The sequence below is a fragment of the Neolamprologus brichardi genome, chromosome 7, assembly GCF_056152115.1.
Source record: "Neolamprologus brichardi isolate AB-2024 chromosome 7, ASM5615211v1, whole genome shotgun sequence".
Taxonomy (NCBI): Eukaryota; Metazoa; Chordata; class Actinopteri; order Cichliformes; family Cichlidae; genus Neolamprologus; species Neolamprologus brichardi.
This window is the reverse complement of record NC_142110.1, coordinates 13,936,080-13,951,818: the sequence shown is the minus strand read 5'-3', so window position 1 is coordinate 13,951,818 and position 15,739 is coordinate 13,936,080. Positions and strand designations below refer to the sequence as shown.

General features: G+C 42.3%; 1 protein-coding gene across 3 annotated transcripts; it reads left to right on the top strand.

Annotated features, from left to right (window-relative positions):
• The first annotated feature begins 1,797 nt into the window (after positions 1-1,797).
• Positions 1,798-14,061, top strand: prmt2ip (PRMT2 interacting protein). 3 transcript variants are annotated; one of them, XM_035907222.2, is made up of 3 exons: positions 1,798-1,848; positions 5,576-8,852; positions 11,875-14,061. In XM_035907222.2, exons 2-3 carry the CDS (start codon positions 5,618-5,620, stop codon positions 12,969-12,971), a joined length of 4,332 nt encoding a protein of 1,443 aa, XP_035763115.2. In that variant the 5' UTR covers positions 1,798-1,848; positions 5,576-5,617; the 3' UTR covers positions 12,972-14,061. The 3 variants fall into 3 exon arrangements, with proteins under 3 accessions (XP_035763115.2, XP_087699265.1, XP_035763114.2); XM_087843139.1 differs by lacking the exon at positions 1,798-1,848 and adding an exon at positions 2,113-2,276; XM_035907221.2 differs by lacking the exon at positions 1,798-1,848 and adding an exon at positions 2,113-2,281.
• The last annotated feature ends 1,678 nt before the right edge of the window (positions 14,062-15,739 follow it).

Below are 15,739 nucleotides of genomic sequence, written 5' to 3'. Positions count from 1 at the left end.
GAGTGTCTGATGCAACCCAAGCAGTCTCTAGGCTCAGTGTGTGTTTGTGACCTCTGGGAATGTTTAAGCGTGTTTCATCAGAAACTGCATCCTGAGAGATCACCTGCTCTGCTCCCTGTGTCACCACAGCTTGCTTTACCCACTCTGAGATGCTTAAAAGTGGTAAACACCATGCGCATTCACTCAGGAGTGTGTTTTACGTGCATAAATAACATTTTGTATTATTTATGCACACTTTCCTACACTTTACACACAGATAAATTTATAGATGTACATCTTATGTCAATCACAGTGTGTGGTGGCTTTGGAATTTACTCTAAAATCTCTCTTACAGACCACAAACCTGGAAAGGCTGTAATCTGTTTTATAATCTGACTTGGACTAGTTAAGAATTAGTCAGCATTTCCCACACGCTTCTGGATTTGAGTCAACCACGCACTGCTGATGCATTTATTGCTTTCTTTGTATACCTTCTTTCATCTGGGATACAACCCTTTTGTAAAGAAAACGTGACCCATGTTGGTAAAGCCTTCACTGAAATTCTCTATCTTAAAACATTCATATCTGTATATGTATGCATATTTAAAACAGGGAGGTCTCACACGGGGAAATTCCCACTACAAATACAAAACTGCAGATTCCACTGCGAGTTAATTTGTGCGGAGCTATCTGTTATAAAGGGGCAGCCGTTTGGGCCTCTTTAAATAAAAACATGATCAAATCAATCAGTATCTTTTCATCCTGTGCAATCATTTACAGACTTGGCTCCCAGCAGTTGTTCTAAAAGTGTCTAAGTTATTTCTGACCTATTTATAAACATGCTTGTCATGTCTAGCTTTACATGTCTATCACATGTCTCGTCCCAAAGCTATGTACTGTATATGTTTAATATTCCCTTTTTTGTTGCCTTGTATGTTTGATGATGTGTGAGTTGCCTTGATGGCTTGTGTTGGTTACCCCAGAGCTGTAATGCCATAGTAACAGGAAACGGGAAGATCTGAGGAATTATCCATGGGGGGGGAATCATTCCTCACATCAGGTATAAAGATGCTCCTTGATGAGCATCTTTGTACCTGTGAAACCCCCCTTGGACTTGTGGAAGCAACCAACTTGTCTAGACTAAACTGTGGCACCCCATGGGACACATAAATTAGACTTTGGCTCACAGGTGAAGAGGGACATGATGCAAGTGCAACAAGACATGTGCTCATCCAGATGTCAAATCAGTGGAGAGTGTAAGAATTTAGGTGTGCAATATATAATAGAAATTTATTATATTATAAAACATTTGATTAGATTGAAAGGTGAAATGCCAGTCATGAGTAATGACAAGAAATTAAAAAAAAAAAAGTCTGCCCGGGGTAATGGCTGACCTGAATTTAACTTTGGTCAATTATAGTAAACCATTAACTTTATTAGGATGAGATCGACACATGCAATCCTCTGCCATAAACGCTTCTTTTAGATGCAGCTATTTACATATATTGGATTCTCTTTGTGTCAAGTCATATATTTATTTATTTTAATTTCTGAGAATACATGCATCCTGCCATAATAAGTCTAATCGGAAAAACAGTTTATTTTGACATCAGTGGGATGTCTTTAAACCAGTTTTATTGTTGCAGATATGTATGTTCCCAACCTTAGGCGTCTTCTGTGCCACTACACGGTTGAGTATGCAGTGACTAGTTCACGTAACCGTAGAGGTGCTGTGGGATAATGACTTGCATACAAGTCAACACAAAGATAAAGAACGGGGAATTATAAACACGTGATTTCCTTTATTGCTCCGAGACTGACATGTCCGATTCTGACACTCAGACATGGGAACCGGGCAAAGGCGCGAAGGTGAGAAAGAGTCAACCTGACAAACTTGTGTTATCTGACAGGGAGTAAAAAGGGGCAAAAAAAACCCGACTCTTAAATTAATTTCGGCGGTAGCAGCAGACAGTTGGCAGCCGGACAAAAAGTCACTGAAAGCGAGAAAACATGACATGTGAAGAAAACAAGCCGTGGATAGAGGGAGGGTGTGACTCCGCCTATTGATCAAAGACCATCCTCCTTCCTTTTGTCTTTTCTTCAGTTTGTTAACTTCTCTAAAAGCCTCGTGGACTTCGGGCCAGCAGCGCAGCAGTTTTTTTTAGTAGGCTGTGCTGTCGCTTCATTTGGTGGCATTGACGCATCTGGACTGACCCACTCCACGGGCGGCGGAGAGATTTGCCCACTCTTTTCTTAGAAGTTTCATGGAGTCTTTGTGGAAGTCATTGATTACACGGGTGAGGTAAGGAGAGTTGTTCGCAGTTTAAAGCAACTGACGACTGATTGTGATGCAGAAGTGCGTAAAGTCAGAAAAGCAGGACCGGTGAACCTTTTAGTAAAGCTGTCAGAGTGCGTCAAAGAAGGTGGAACTATTTCATACAGTCGAGATCGATTTATGCATCCTCTGATTGTGTGTGTGTGTGCGTGCGTGCGTGCGTGCGCGTGTGTGTGTTTGGAACTTAGTTTGGTTTTAGTTTTGCCGTGGTTTACGAGGCTTTCGCGGCTGTATGGAAATGACTCGCTCTGTGAACGAAAGTCAAGCTCTTACGCCCGTCTTATTTTCATATTATTTGCGTCCTATTAAATTTGGCAGGCTGCTCTTCTCGGCAGGTCTCGTACTTTCACATTTTTGGCTGAGAAGCAAATATATGTGTATCGTAAGCTACAGCTCACGAGGATGTCAAGAGAAGCTGAGAATAAACTTTTTTTCTCCTCGTTCAAGTTCCGTTTTTTAATGTTTGGACGTGAGCCGTTTTCATTGGTTAAGTCTAAGACATATTGGAGGAAATTGATTTTTTTTAATGTCACACGAACTTGCGGAGATCTTTCAACATATCCTAACCCGAGAGACTAATTGGTGATCAGATAATGATTAATGATTGCTAGACTGGACTGAAGTAAGCTTTTACCTTTTCACTATTCTCTCGCGTGGTTTTAAGCCACGGGCGTTTTGTTTTCGAAAGTTACGCTCTCCATCACCCTTGCCCTACAGATCATGGGAGTGGGAGGACGCACAAAGGCGCATGCACACAGGCAGACACAAATTTTAGAGTGCGGTTTTTAGTCCGTTGAAAACAGCTCTGCGCAGTTTCCTCCATGCACATAAACCGCGTTTCTCCTCGCCATATACAGATAAGCCGTCACACCACTTTTGTGAAAGGTGTCAACAGGATGAGAAGATAAGATCTCAGTGCTGTGCTGTCATTAGACTGGAGAGGGTCACTGTGTGGGATTAAAGAAAAAAAAAAGTAGTTTACTTCTCTAAACCTCACCAAGACTTTCAGTTATTCTCAGAACGTCTTATCATGTTTTTACATTTACAGATTGTGCTGGCAGATGTTGTATTTGCTAAACCTCTACACTTTAACTGTTGAGCCAAATTTCCACGCGTAGTCGGCAAGCGAGTGCAAATAAACCTTGGTATAATTTATAATTTATCTCCTCTATGACCTCATCGGTGCCTGCACATGCTTGCATGGCAGATCACGTGACGACGTTATCTTTTTCTGCAGATTTAGGAGATACGTACGTTTATTTATTTATTTTTTCATTTATTTATTTATTTTTTTCATTTATTTATTTATTTATTTATTTATTTTTAGTGAAGCGGCATTTTTCCTGGAATAATTTTCCTTAGTGTGATTGTTAAATTATCACTTTTAAAAATCTTCTTTACGTGATGAAAAGAAACACGGTTCGAAAGCTGAAATGTTAAGCATGTTTAGGCGATCTTTGACTGTTAGTGCTGATATCTGCGATGGCTGGTCCACAGCTTGACTTGGGTCATGAGTGGCAGCAGTTTAAGCAGAGGTTGATAGATAGTCAGACATGTATATCTATGTATCTGTTATCTGTTATATATGTCTGTATCTATCTCTTAAAAATGGGATGGGATGCATCTAGCATCTTACTCAAGTGAAGGTTTTGTATTCCACATTTAAACAGAAACTCCCTCCCTCCCCCCCCAAACTCTCAATCATTTACTTCCAAACTGGAGGTGGGCTTTCTGTTCTGCTTTCCAATTTTTACACTTGCAGAACCTTCCTTGGCGAAAATGTGCTGTACTTCTTACGCTCAGCTTTACACTTACTAAAAGAGAGTGAAGTGAAAATATCAAGAATGTGCAAAAATACTTTTTTCTTAGGAAAGAAATGTGTGTGTGTGTGTGTGTGTGGGGGGGGGGGGGATTCTGATACTGTACTGTGGTCACTGTGGCTAGTGTTTATCACTTTGTGGATTACACATCTGTCATTGCAGATCATTTTTCACTGTTCATTTACCTGCTGAGCCCCAAAGTCTTGTTTGGATGTTACTCTTAACTTTCATTTAAAAAAGCTGACAGGAGGAACTGGTAGCTGACTAGTTTCAGTGTCAGGCGTTACCAAAAAGAGTTTTTAGTCATTAAAAGCGAATCAGCAAATTCCCATAAATAGGAGTCAGATGCAAAACAGCGCTGAAGAAGTATAACAAAGAAGTACCTACGGTATGACCAGAGGGCTGTGGTAATAAAATGCAGAACAGCAACAACTCCACTTGTTTTGTCTGAGAATGTAAACACGACATGAGAAGTGCATGCCAGGTCAGGCGATAAGTCCTACTTCGACAAAAGCGTTTCTAGCCTTTTTGATACGATCACAGTGACACATTGACATTTGAAGTAAGCCATGATAAAACCATAACACATCATATGTGACTCGCAGAAATGACAACAGTTGTGCTACAGTGTAGTTCTCATTTTTACAGATGGCCTTGAAGTTGAGTCTGCTCTCGGTCACACCTGGATATTATGTTACCACAAGTAACAGTTGGAGTGGAGGTGGTACAGGGAGAGCCAGTCGGTTTGGCGCATCATGTGTCAACTATCTCTTTGGCAGTTTGTGTAAAACCTTTCTCAAACCTGAAATTTCTCCTTGTACAAGAATTAAATTGTAACTCACTGTAGGAACCATTTATTAGCCGTGTGTGTTTTTTTACTTTACAAGGTCAAAAGGAATGACTTACAAATAATTTGGTCCAGTTATTATTTGTCTTAAAACTGTGATTTTATGTGGTTATGCAATTATTTGTAATGTGAAAGAGTGGCATGGAAACTATGTTTAGGGCTGCAGTAGGAAGACGGGATGAAATAGCGATGAATGTACATCAAAGATTATTAAGTAAAGCCTTTTTACAATAAACCCTGAAGACTCTTCGTGTTTATTTACACCAGTGACCTGTGTGGTGATGATCTGAGGCCGTCTGGCCTGGGTGATCCCCACACATTCCTCAGATAGTTACTTATTTTTCACATGCAGGACTCTTATTCCACCATTTATGTGCGTGAGTGTGATATGTGAGATAAACCTCAATTTTTTTTTTTAAAGTCATGTCGGTTCTTATCTCATGATTCTGCTGCTGAGCATAACACACTTCGCTGCTATATCTGATGTCAACATAGTCGGATTGATTCCAGTGTTAAACAAACTTTTGATAGTTTTTCAGTGAGAAATGCCACGATCTAATTGTTGTTGCGCTTTGTTTTTGGTTTTTTCGGCAGGTCCGGAGCAATATTGATGAATCATCATAACAAGGCTACTACATGATGAGCAACCAGTCAATGCAAACCCTCAGTGATGCAGTGTTACGAGCCAAGATGCCATTATTTGACCGGACGATAGCATCTGCAGGACTGTCAAAACCGCAAAATATGTCTGGTTTCCTGGGCAAGCAGACGCTGCCGTGCCATGGGGCCTTCTTTGCTTATGACCCGAGAGGAAAAGAGGGAGCGGGATTCACTTCTCCTTGGAGGAACTCAAAGACATCTCTGCTGAACGACCGGAGTACTATGAGTCACCTCTCTGGCATGGAGGGAAACCATCTGATTTACAGACACGACAGCAATTCTTCAGAGGAAACTCAGTCTTCTGCTACGCGTCACACCCCGGTAAAACAGGGCTTTATGAGGTACAAGAAAAGTCCTGAGATCAGCAGTCCCACAGCTGCAGCGTCGTTACCTATTAGAAAACAAAAAACTGGAGGTGAGACTTCATCGCCCCCATCTGAAAACTCTGTTTACTTAGCGATTCCCAGGCCGGTTTATGGACATAATCCCTGCTGTAATGAACTGGGTTGCATGTTAGGACAACGCTACAGTGTGGAACATAGCTCTCCAAGGATACCAAACACTGTATATGAGCGTGACTGGATGCAAACTGATGCTCACTACGCTGAAAAACCATCTGTTGAAAGGAAAGGACAAGAAACGGTGCTTCAACAGAGAGTCTTACAGTTTGAACATAGCACAGATACACTGAAGAGGCTGACTGTGGACTCATACAGCCCTGTTAGAGGAAGAACTTTGCCTGCTGTGATTGAGCCGCACTACAGCAGTTACCCCTGCACCCCGACTCGTCCACTGTTTGGTTCTTTAAGTGAGCATAGCCAGCCTTTACAGACTTCCCCCAGAGGCTACCCCAGCCTTTACCCCTCCCACCCTACATATGAGCATATGACCTCAGAGGTTTATCAGGAACGTTCTCCCATGTCCAAATATGGCCAACTAGCGCAGCACCAAGTGTTTTACTACCCCCAGGCAAATGTGGAGGTAGAAAACAGAACCCAGTGTAAAGATAGTGGCAGTAAGCAGAGAGAAGATGTTGCTGTTATTCATAAACACACAAGCTCAAACCCTCGGGAGCATTACATAGTGCCTCAGTCGCTTCATGCTGAAATTCCTTTGCCTTTGTCTAGCACTGAAATGTTGCCAAATCATTCCTTTATGCGGGGTTTGAACTATCCATGCTATGCTGTTCCAAGACTTCATTTAAATCCAAGCCAAATCAGAGCCCCCCTAAAAAGGCAACATGCATCACCTACTTTTCATCCTAGCCACAAAAATGTTTCACCATCCAGCCAACACATGGATCACCCCATGGTGTCCGCCAGCAGTTTACAAAAAGACAAACCCAAGCACCCCGGCCTTCATGTTGACCACCTACCCATTTCCTCACCGTTCCTACCTGTGACTCAAACCAGCCCTGCCAGACGTGTGAGCAAGCCAGGTGTCTCACCATCAGTTATAGAAATGAGAGGATTCTTCCCCCCTCTCAACCGCCTGCATATGGACCCACCCATCCTTCCACCACTTGGCTTGAATGTGGACAGAGCAGTGGACTATTCCTCCTGTGAATCTCAAGTCCCTTGCCCGACTCAGCCAAAAAACGTTCCAGTTTCCCCAGCCGTGTGGCGACCTCAGTCACCCAATCGGAGTTCAAATCGGATCCACACAGACGCGCCTAGGAGTGCAAATGTCCACAAAAGTATCGATTCTCCTGCTGTCGAAACAAGACGCAAACATAAAAGCTCTGTGTCCAGTCCAGAAACCGCTGTTAATAAACAGTGTCTAAAGAGGAGCATTTCCCATTCATCTTCACCTGTCAAAATAAAAGAGGAGGATAAGGATTTATATGAAGTGGAATGGATCAGGAAGAGACAAAAGTTGAAAACGGAGATTATCCGAGAAGGAAATAAGAATGACTCTCCCCCTATGCCAGTTATTGACACTGTTTTCAGTTTGGCACCTTACCAAGGATATCTGCAGATCTCGAGAGGGATCTCTGGAGCTGGAGCATCAGGGAAAGCCTGTCAGTCCTCTGAGCAGCACGAAGTTAAATCCAAGCCAGACAAAGAAAAGAAACAAGATCAAGCTAAACAGGAGCCTGTTGTGTGTCTAGTTTTTAAAGAAACTCATACTAATACTCCAAAAGAGAAAAGTGCTGCAGAAGCTGTTGAACCCAAAAATATTAAAGTAGAAAACCTAGATAAATCAGATATCAGCAGCTCTACAGATGACAGCATTAGTCCAAACCACAGCAGTAAAATGGAAGTCAAAAAAGAGCCCACAGAGACTGCTTCACCTGATGATGGACCTATTTTCTTAAAAAAGACAATTGAACCTGAAGAACACGAAACTAAGCCATCTAGAGCAGCTGAAAATAAGACTTCAGATGAGTCCAAACCTGCTGAGATGACTGCACAGACAAACTCGACTTCTGAAGGTGACACAAAAGCAACACAACACAAAGAGGAGCTCATCCTTGCCACCAAACCCACGACTCCACTGCCTGGGAGCAAACAAAATTTCAAAAACATTCCCCCTCAGTGTCTTAAACTTTCCACCTATAAGATTATTATCCCTAACGGCAAGAATTATTTCCCTGTTCCACCACCACAGAAGCCGACTGCACAGCCAGCAGCTGAGTTCATACCAAACCAAGATATCCAAACGCCCGCCCGCAAGCATTTCTTTGAGCTGCACCAGTCATTCTGTAAGCTTGTGTCCAAATCTGTGTCGACTTCTTCAGAGCAGGACCTTAAAAAGTGGTTGTCCCAACTGAAAATAACCGAATCGGTATCTCACGTGACCAAAGTCCAGAACGTTTCCTGCCTGCTGGGGGTAAAAGCCAGAGAGGCTTGGCTCAACGAGGAGATGAAATCTGCACTTGACGCGGTCCTCGACAGGTTAAGAGAGTACTCGATCCAGGAACGCTGTCCTTTTCCGCACGTCATGCGGACGGGAGCAGTGTTTCTCCCCATGCTGGTGGTCAAGGAGCTGCTGTTTCCTATGGTCCACGGCAGCTTCATTGACCAGGTCCTGCAGGAGCACAAAGTCGAGCTGCGACCCACCACGCTCTCTGAAGAGAAGATCCTCATCCAGCTCCATAAACGAGCCTGCTCCTCCAGACTCAGGAGACTGATGTCCCTCAAACACCTGCCCGACGTCTATGCCAACGCGGTCAACCTTCTGTATTACGTCTGCGTCTGCAAACAGCTGGGTGAGTGTACATTCAACACAGACATACCGAGACAAACCACTAAGGTTGCTACAGTTACAACACTGTAGCCCTTTAAACCATTACCCCCCCCCCCCCCCCCCCCGACACACACACACACACACACACACACACACACACACACACACACACACACACAGGTTTTGCAGTGAGTCCTCCATGTGCTAATTTCCCCACAGCACCGGACACAACTGTGTTAGGAAATGTCTATAAGGCCAATGGCTTTAAAAATATTTTACAAGTAATTTAATAGTACATATAAGCTATTATTTATGTGAATTAGCTAAGAAACAAGAAAATCTAAAGTATTCATATAAAATATAATATATAATCTCAGTGATTAGCGCAAACTATGTTCCTACTTGTAAAAAGATTTGTAATTTCTTATTATTAATTATGATGATTGATTTTGCTTGGTTTTATGAAAATCCCTGTTTCTTTAGTATAACTTTGATAGCATTCTAGGAGATCCCTTTTGGTACACGATGTGAACTGATGACCCTTTTTAGATATTATTATAAAGCATCATATTTCCTTCAAAGCATATTTTCTGCATTAATTGGCCCTTTTTGTAAGTAACCAATCAAAACAGAAGAATTATTCAAAATAAAATCCATTTATTTTTTACAGAATCAACCTCATCTGACGTCCAAAAGAGAGTCCAGGTATTTTTTTTTTTCCTGTTGTCCCTCAATCTCACTACTCTTTTGCTTTTTTCCTGATTTAGAAAGCAGGAAATTTGTCTTCTAACCTTCAGTAACAAATCACAAGAAGCTGCATGATTACACTGTGGGTGGGTAGAGGGGGAAAGGCGCTAAGCTAGCCTGCTTGGGGACATATGAATTTGTTGCCTACTTGCAGCACTGTAGATGAAACAGCGTAAGGCAGGCTGGTGGATGACATTATGAGGGGAAGGAAGTGAGAGGCCGCTACACACAAGAGGGATTAAGTGTGGCACTTTTTTTTTTTTTTTTTTTTTTAGGTCAGAGGTCTTTTCAGAAGATGGTGACTTCATCCTTTGTTGTACCATCTCTAACTAACCCACATCTACACTGCATACAAGTTGCATTAGGCAGTTTCTGAGAATATGAGTATGTAATGTCCAAAGAACAGGACAATAGTATAACACCAGTCAAATCTCATGAAAAAAAAAATCTTTCCTTCCTCACCTGCCTGACTGTGTTCTCCACCCTCTGCATTTCTGATAAGAATGCTTCAATCTTGTCACAAATATAAACTGATCAGACACACCCTTAAAATCAAGTTCCAAATATCGAACAGGTGCTCCCTGAACAGTTCTGACCCATTCCATCTGGGGGTACAGTTTCTGGGACCAGGACGTGGGTTATCTTGATTGCAGGGTAGGTCCTCTGTGGATCAGGTTTGTGTTTGGGTTGGAGTCAGTGTTGAGATTGGGAACATATCTGGGTTTAAAAAAAAAAAAAAAAAATCCAAATACTAATACAAACTTGCATCCCTTTCCCAGTCGTTTTAATGCTGTGGCTGATTAGTGTATACTTTCAGACTTCATCATCATCACATTCAAGTATTCATGAAATGTTGCACATACTAAATAATGGTAAATGGCCTGTATTTGTATAGCGCTTTACTAGTCCCTAAGGACCCCAAAGCGCTTTACACAACCAGTCATCCATCCATTCACACACTGGTGATGGCAAGCTACATTGTAGCCACAGCCACCCTGGGGCGCACTGACAGAGGCGAGGCTGCCGGACACTGGCGCCACCGGGCCCTCTGACCACCACCAGTAGGCAACAGGTGAAGTGTCTTGCCCAAGGACACAACGACTGAGACTGTCCAAGCCGGGGCTCGAACCGGCAACCTTCCGATTACAAGGCGAACTCCCAACTCTTGAGCCAAGATCGCCCCCGATAATAACAGTGCTCTCTCATTATAGGTGGGGAAAAATATTACATACATTAACTAAGTTAATCAACTTTATTTGAATTAAATATTTTGAGTTTTTATGTCTGGCAGCACGGTGGCACGGGGGTTAGCACTGTTGCCGCACAGCAAGAAGGTCCTGAGTTCAATTCCAGCATCAGGCCGGGGTCTTTCTGTGTGGAGTTTGCATGTTCTCCCCGTGTTTGTGTGGGTTCCTTCCGGGTACTCCGGCTTCCTCCCACCGTCCAAAGACATGCAGCTTGTGGGGATAGGTTAATTGGAAAATCCAAATTGCCATTAGGTGTGAATGTGCGAGTGAATGTGAGCGTGAATGGTTGTCTGTCCCTGTGTGTTGGCCCTGCGACAGACTGGCGACCTGTCCAGGGTGTACCCCGCCTCTCGCCCTATGACAGCTGGGATAGGCTCCAGCGCCCCCCGCGACCCTGAAAAGGAGAAGCGAATGGATGGATGGATGGAGTTTTTATATCGTTAGTTGAAAATACAAAGATTATAGAATATCAATAGAGTCGTCCTTTTTAAAAAAAAAAAATTATAGTTGCCTTTTATTTTGTCTGTCAACAGCTTCGATTGTATTTGCTTCCTGAACCTACTGAACTTGGCCTAATTGAACCGCTGTTCACTGCTGACATAGGTTCACATGGTTTTGGAGCACTTGACTCTAGTGTCTGAACATTTCTGTTGCCCTCCTCTTGCCTCACTGCTGTTTTATCCGTGACTGATAGCACCCCTCGCAGCAGCTGACTTTTTCCCAGCCTTAGTGTTTATTCCCATAGCCTTTTCTTCCATCTTTGCTGTAAGGGTGTTTTGTGGTGGAGGATCGTGATGTGCAAAAGCTGGAATCCTTAGGTTTAGGTGTGAAATAAGCTCTTTAGGAAACCAAGTATTTTATATTTCCTTGTCAGAAACCCTGAAAGTCTGTTTCTGACTTGCTGCTCACTTGTAACTGTTTCCCTGATCACTGCATAAATTCCTTTGCCTCTAATCTTCCCACTTTGTGAGGAAGCAGAATCCTATATTTATCTGCGATATTTCAGCATTTGTTTTGAGCTCTCTTTTTGCCATTTTCCCTGTGTTGCAGGATTAGATATGGACTCCGATCACAGGGAACAAGATGGAAGCTGTGAAGCGTCTAACAGCGGGAGGGTTCCTGTATTTTCTGACACCACTGCCTCCGCAGCCTCGCACTCAGAGTTGCAACCCCAGAGATGTTCAGAGGATGAGGAAACACAATTGCATTTGAACAGGAATAAAACTAAAAGAAGAGTAAAGAGCAGTTCGAGGCGTACGTTTCTAGAAAACAGGTTGTCAGATGAGGAAGAGAGAGGGGATGCGGACAAGGTTGTAGCTGAAAGCACTGTCAGCACAACTGCAAAGAAAAACTGCAGCGCCCATGAGCCCCAGGAGAGTGATAATAAAGGGACTGATTATATGGTTTCAGAGCAGAATCCATATATTTCATGGATGTGTCCTTTAACACTGGACGAGCTATCCCCATTCCCGAGCGACGCAGAAACTGAGGGATCTTCCAGCAGGTGGCACGTTGGTCAGTCCTCACCATCAGTCAAATCTAAGGAAAACTCTAAGAATTGTTCAGGAGTCATTGTTAAACTGAGGAAGATACTTAGTGAAGGTCTAAAGAGAAAAAAAGCTCGATACCAAGCAGTGTCAGAGTCGGAGACATCTGCTGATACTTCCATCTCACAGACTGATGACGGGGAGAGTGTGATCGGTGAGGCCGACGTTCACAGGAGGACACCCAAAGCAAAGCACAGGTGGGGGAGAACAGGAAGCCTCTCTCATGCTTTAAGACCCCTTGGCAGCTCTTCTAAAAGAAAACATAGATCACTTTTGGAGATCAAATACTGTCCGTACTTGTCTGCCTGTCACAGCGCCGAACACAGGAGGCGATGGGTCCTGCGTTCAGCTGTGCAGAGGGCTCAGAGGGCCATGAGGTTCTGCTACCCCGAGTTGGTGGGAAAGAGGATCCGCCATCTGTACGAGGAAGTTGACAAATCAGAGGTGTGGTACAGAGGGGAGGTGCTGCGCATCCACGAGGCTCACCCCAACCCCCTTAAGACCATATTTGAGGTCAGGTATGACAGCGAGCCAGAGTGGAAGTACTACCTCGAGCTTCTCATAGACTATAAAAAAGGCTGGCTCAAAATTGAAGACTAATTTCCAGGCACGTACACACAATGCTATGACACCTCTGTGAGCGCAACGACAGCTGAGCATTTTTTTTTTCTTAACTCACTTACGAAAGGTTCCTCGAGAATGAAGGTGAACTGGATTATTTTTTTTCTACTTCATCTTTTATATAAAATAATGAAGTCACCTAAAAATTGCCTGTTATGTAAGCACAAAGTTGTGCTTTCTTTAGTGATGGGCTATGTTCAGTGTTTAGCTCATTTTTTTTTTTCTTTTTACATTCTTATCATTTATGCGGTAACTTTATTTTAATAAATTCAATTTTGATGACACAAAAGAAATCACTGCCTCACTGTGCCCCTTTACTTTTATAAACTGCGAGCATCAGTGGAGTATTTATTTTTTTAAGTCATCCTGACCTTTCTTTTGAAACAGTGCAGCAGAGGGAAATTAGTGGCTTGGCGTAGTTTGAATGAGCATTACTTTCAAGCACCGTACTGTACCGTAATGCAGTGCCAGTCACATATAGCATTAATGCAGAAAACTGATCTTGACCCTGATGATGGTGGTTGCCTTATTGTAAGTAATGTAAAGACCGGTGATGAATTAAATGGAAAAACGTTGACCCTTACAATGATGCAAATTTACACTGCAAATCAATGCAAAGTTGCTCTGAGCCGCCACCTTTGCCCATTTCTGTTCAGATGGAAATGGTCTCTTTCAAGATGACAGTGCCCCTGTACACAGGGAACACGGGTTTCACTGAGTGGCTGATGGGAAAGATGTAAATAATATATACTATAGTTGATGTAACCAGCTGGACACCTATGGATGCGCTCTTGGATGCTCCCTCAACCACCATCAGCAAAATACCAAATGAGTGAAAGCACTAAAGTCAAAACACTGAATAACTTTGAGAAGCTTGGTCCAGTCCCTCAAGTAGAGGAAGCTCCTTTAATTTTTCAACCCTTTGTAGTTTTTCTGTTGAAACTGCTCAGGTTTTAAAAACACAAGCCGAGTGTGCTGTATACAGTCAGTGTGAAACTTATGACTGAACCTCAAATCGTGGTTTTGTTTTGTATGATTTTCCTACTTCTACAGACTGAATTAAAGCATTTGCCTCACCATCGTGTTTTGTCACTTCTCAACTCTAAATATTCAAGAGAAGGGGAAAAAAAAAACAATGTTAAGACTTCTTGTAAAGCTATAATGTGTTCCTAAACGAATGAATTGAAACCTGATTAAAGCAGGATGATTATGTTAGTTTAAGTCATACTGTTAGAATCCTCAAAGAACAGGCCAAGGAGAACGAGCGGAAGCAATCGTCCACATCAGCTTATTAATCAACCATACACCCAGAGTGATGCTGAAAAACTAGTTTGTGTATTTATTACTTCTAGGCTGGACTATTATAATTCATTAGTGCATATTTCTGCCATATTGGCTTCTCTTCATTGGCTTGCCCGGTAAATCCAGAATTTAATTTAAAATCCTTCTCCTCACATACAAGGTCAAGCAGCATCTTATCTTAAAGAACTCATAGTACTATATCACGCCAACAGAGCATTTTGCTCTCAGACTGCTGGTTTACTTGTGGTTCCTAAAATATTCCAGAGTAGAATGGGAGGCAGAGCCTTAAGTTTTCAAACTCCTCTTCTGTCAAATCAGCTCCCAATTCAGATTCAGGTGACCGACACCCTCTCTGCTTTTATGATTAGGCTTAAAACTTCCCTTTTTGCTAAAAACAATTTCAACGCTTAGTTACACTGCAATAGGCTTAAAGTTGCTGGGGGCCTCCCATGACACACTGAGCATTTCTTCTTAACTCTGTCCTTATACACCATTTTCATTTAATCACTAGTTATGAATTTTGGGTCCTCTCTTCCTCCCCTCACCCCCAACCAGTTGTGTCAGATGACTGCTTTTTCCCAAGCCTGATTTTTGCCCAGAGTTTCTTCCTGTTAAAAGGGAGTTTTTCCTTCCCACTATCTCCAAGTGCTTGCTCAAAAGGGGCGTTTGATTGTTAAGGTTCCTATGTCTTACTGTTGGATCTTTAACTTGTACAAAGCACCTTGAGACAAATGTTATTGTTTGGTGCTAAATATGGATAAGCTGTCAAAAATAATGTGTTCTGTGTCACACCTTCCATTTTAACACCGTGCATTCGACGTTGAAACTCACAATTAGTAATCATGTTTGTCAGAACTGGTGTCTTTGTCCCCATCATGTGGCTGAAAACGTAACTCTTACATTCACATTATACTGTCAAAAATGCTCTTTATTTTAAAAATGCAATTCCAGGGATGGACTTGGTTTATACCAGTGACAGTACAACAGTGGAATTCTTCATAATGACACACTTTCAAAACACCTCAGACACTTAAATGAGTGATGCTGCAAAAATTAAATCGCCCCTCCCTCCCCCCAAAAAAACACCCAAACAAAAAAAAAAATGTTTGCAACATTTTGCACTTTAATATTTTCATGTAAAACAACTAACTCCACCCCAAACATTTTTTACACTACCAAGACATCTTTGATAGTGCAAATTGAAGATATTTATAAAACTATTAATAGTCTTTTGGATGTCAATTTAATGTGAGTAGCTGCTTCTGTTACTCCAACCGTTAAGCTGAGATGTTCATGAACTACTAGCAGACACAATGAAAACCCTGGAGAGTACATTAGCCTAATGAGCAAAGCTACAGCTGGTGTTACTGCAAGACAGCTTGGAGAAAACAGCCCATCTTTTATCCATTCACCTTGTATCATCATAAGTTTAGGATTTGAGAGAA

What these genes read in the sequence shown, in the direction of transcription:
- prmt2ip (XM_035907222.2), top strand. Translation starts at nt 5,618, where the DNA reads ATGATGAGCAACCAGTCAATGCAAACCCTCAGTGATGCAGTGTTACGA. An exon ending in CTGCGTCTGCAAACAGCTGG is followed by an intron (nt 8,853 to 11,874) that starts GTGAGTGTACAT and finishes CCTGTGTTGCAG; the next exon opens with GATTAGATATGGACTCCGAT.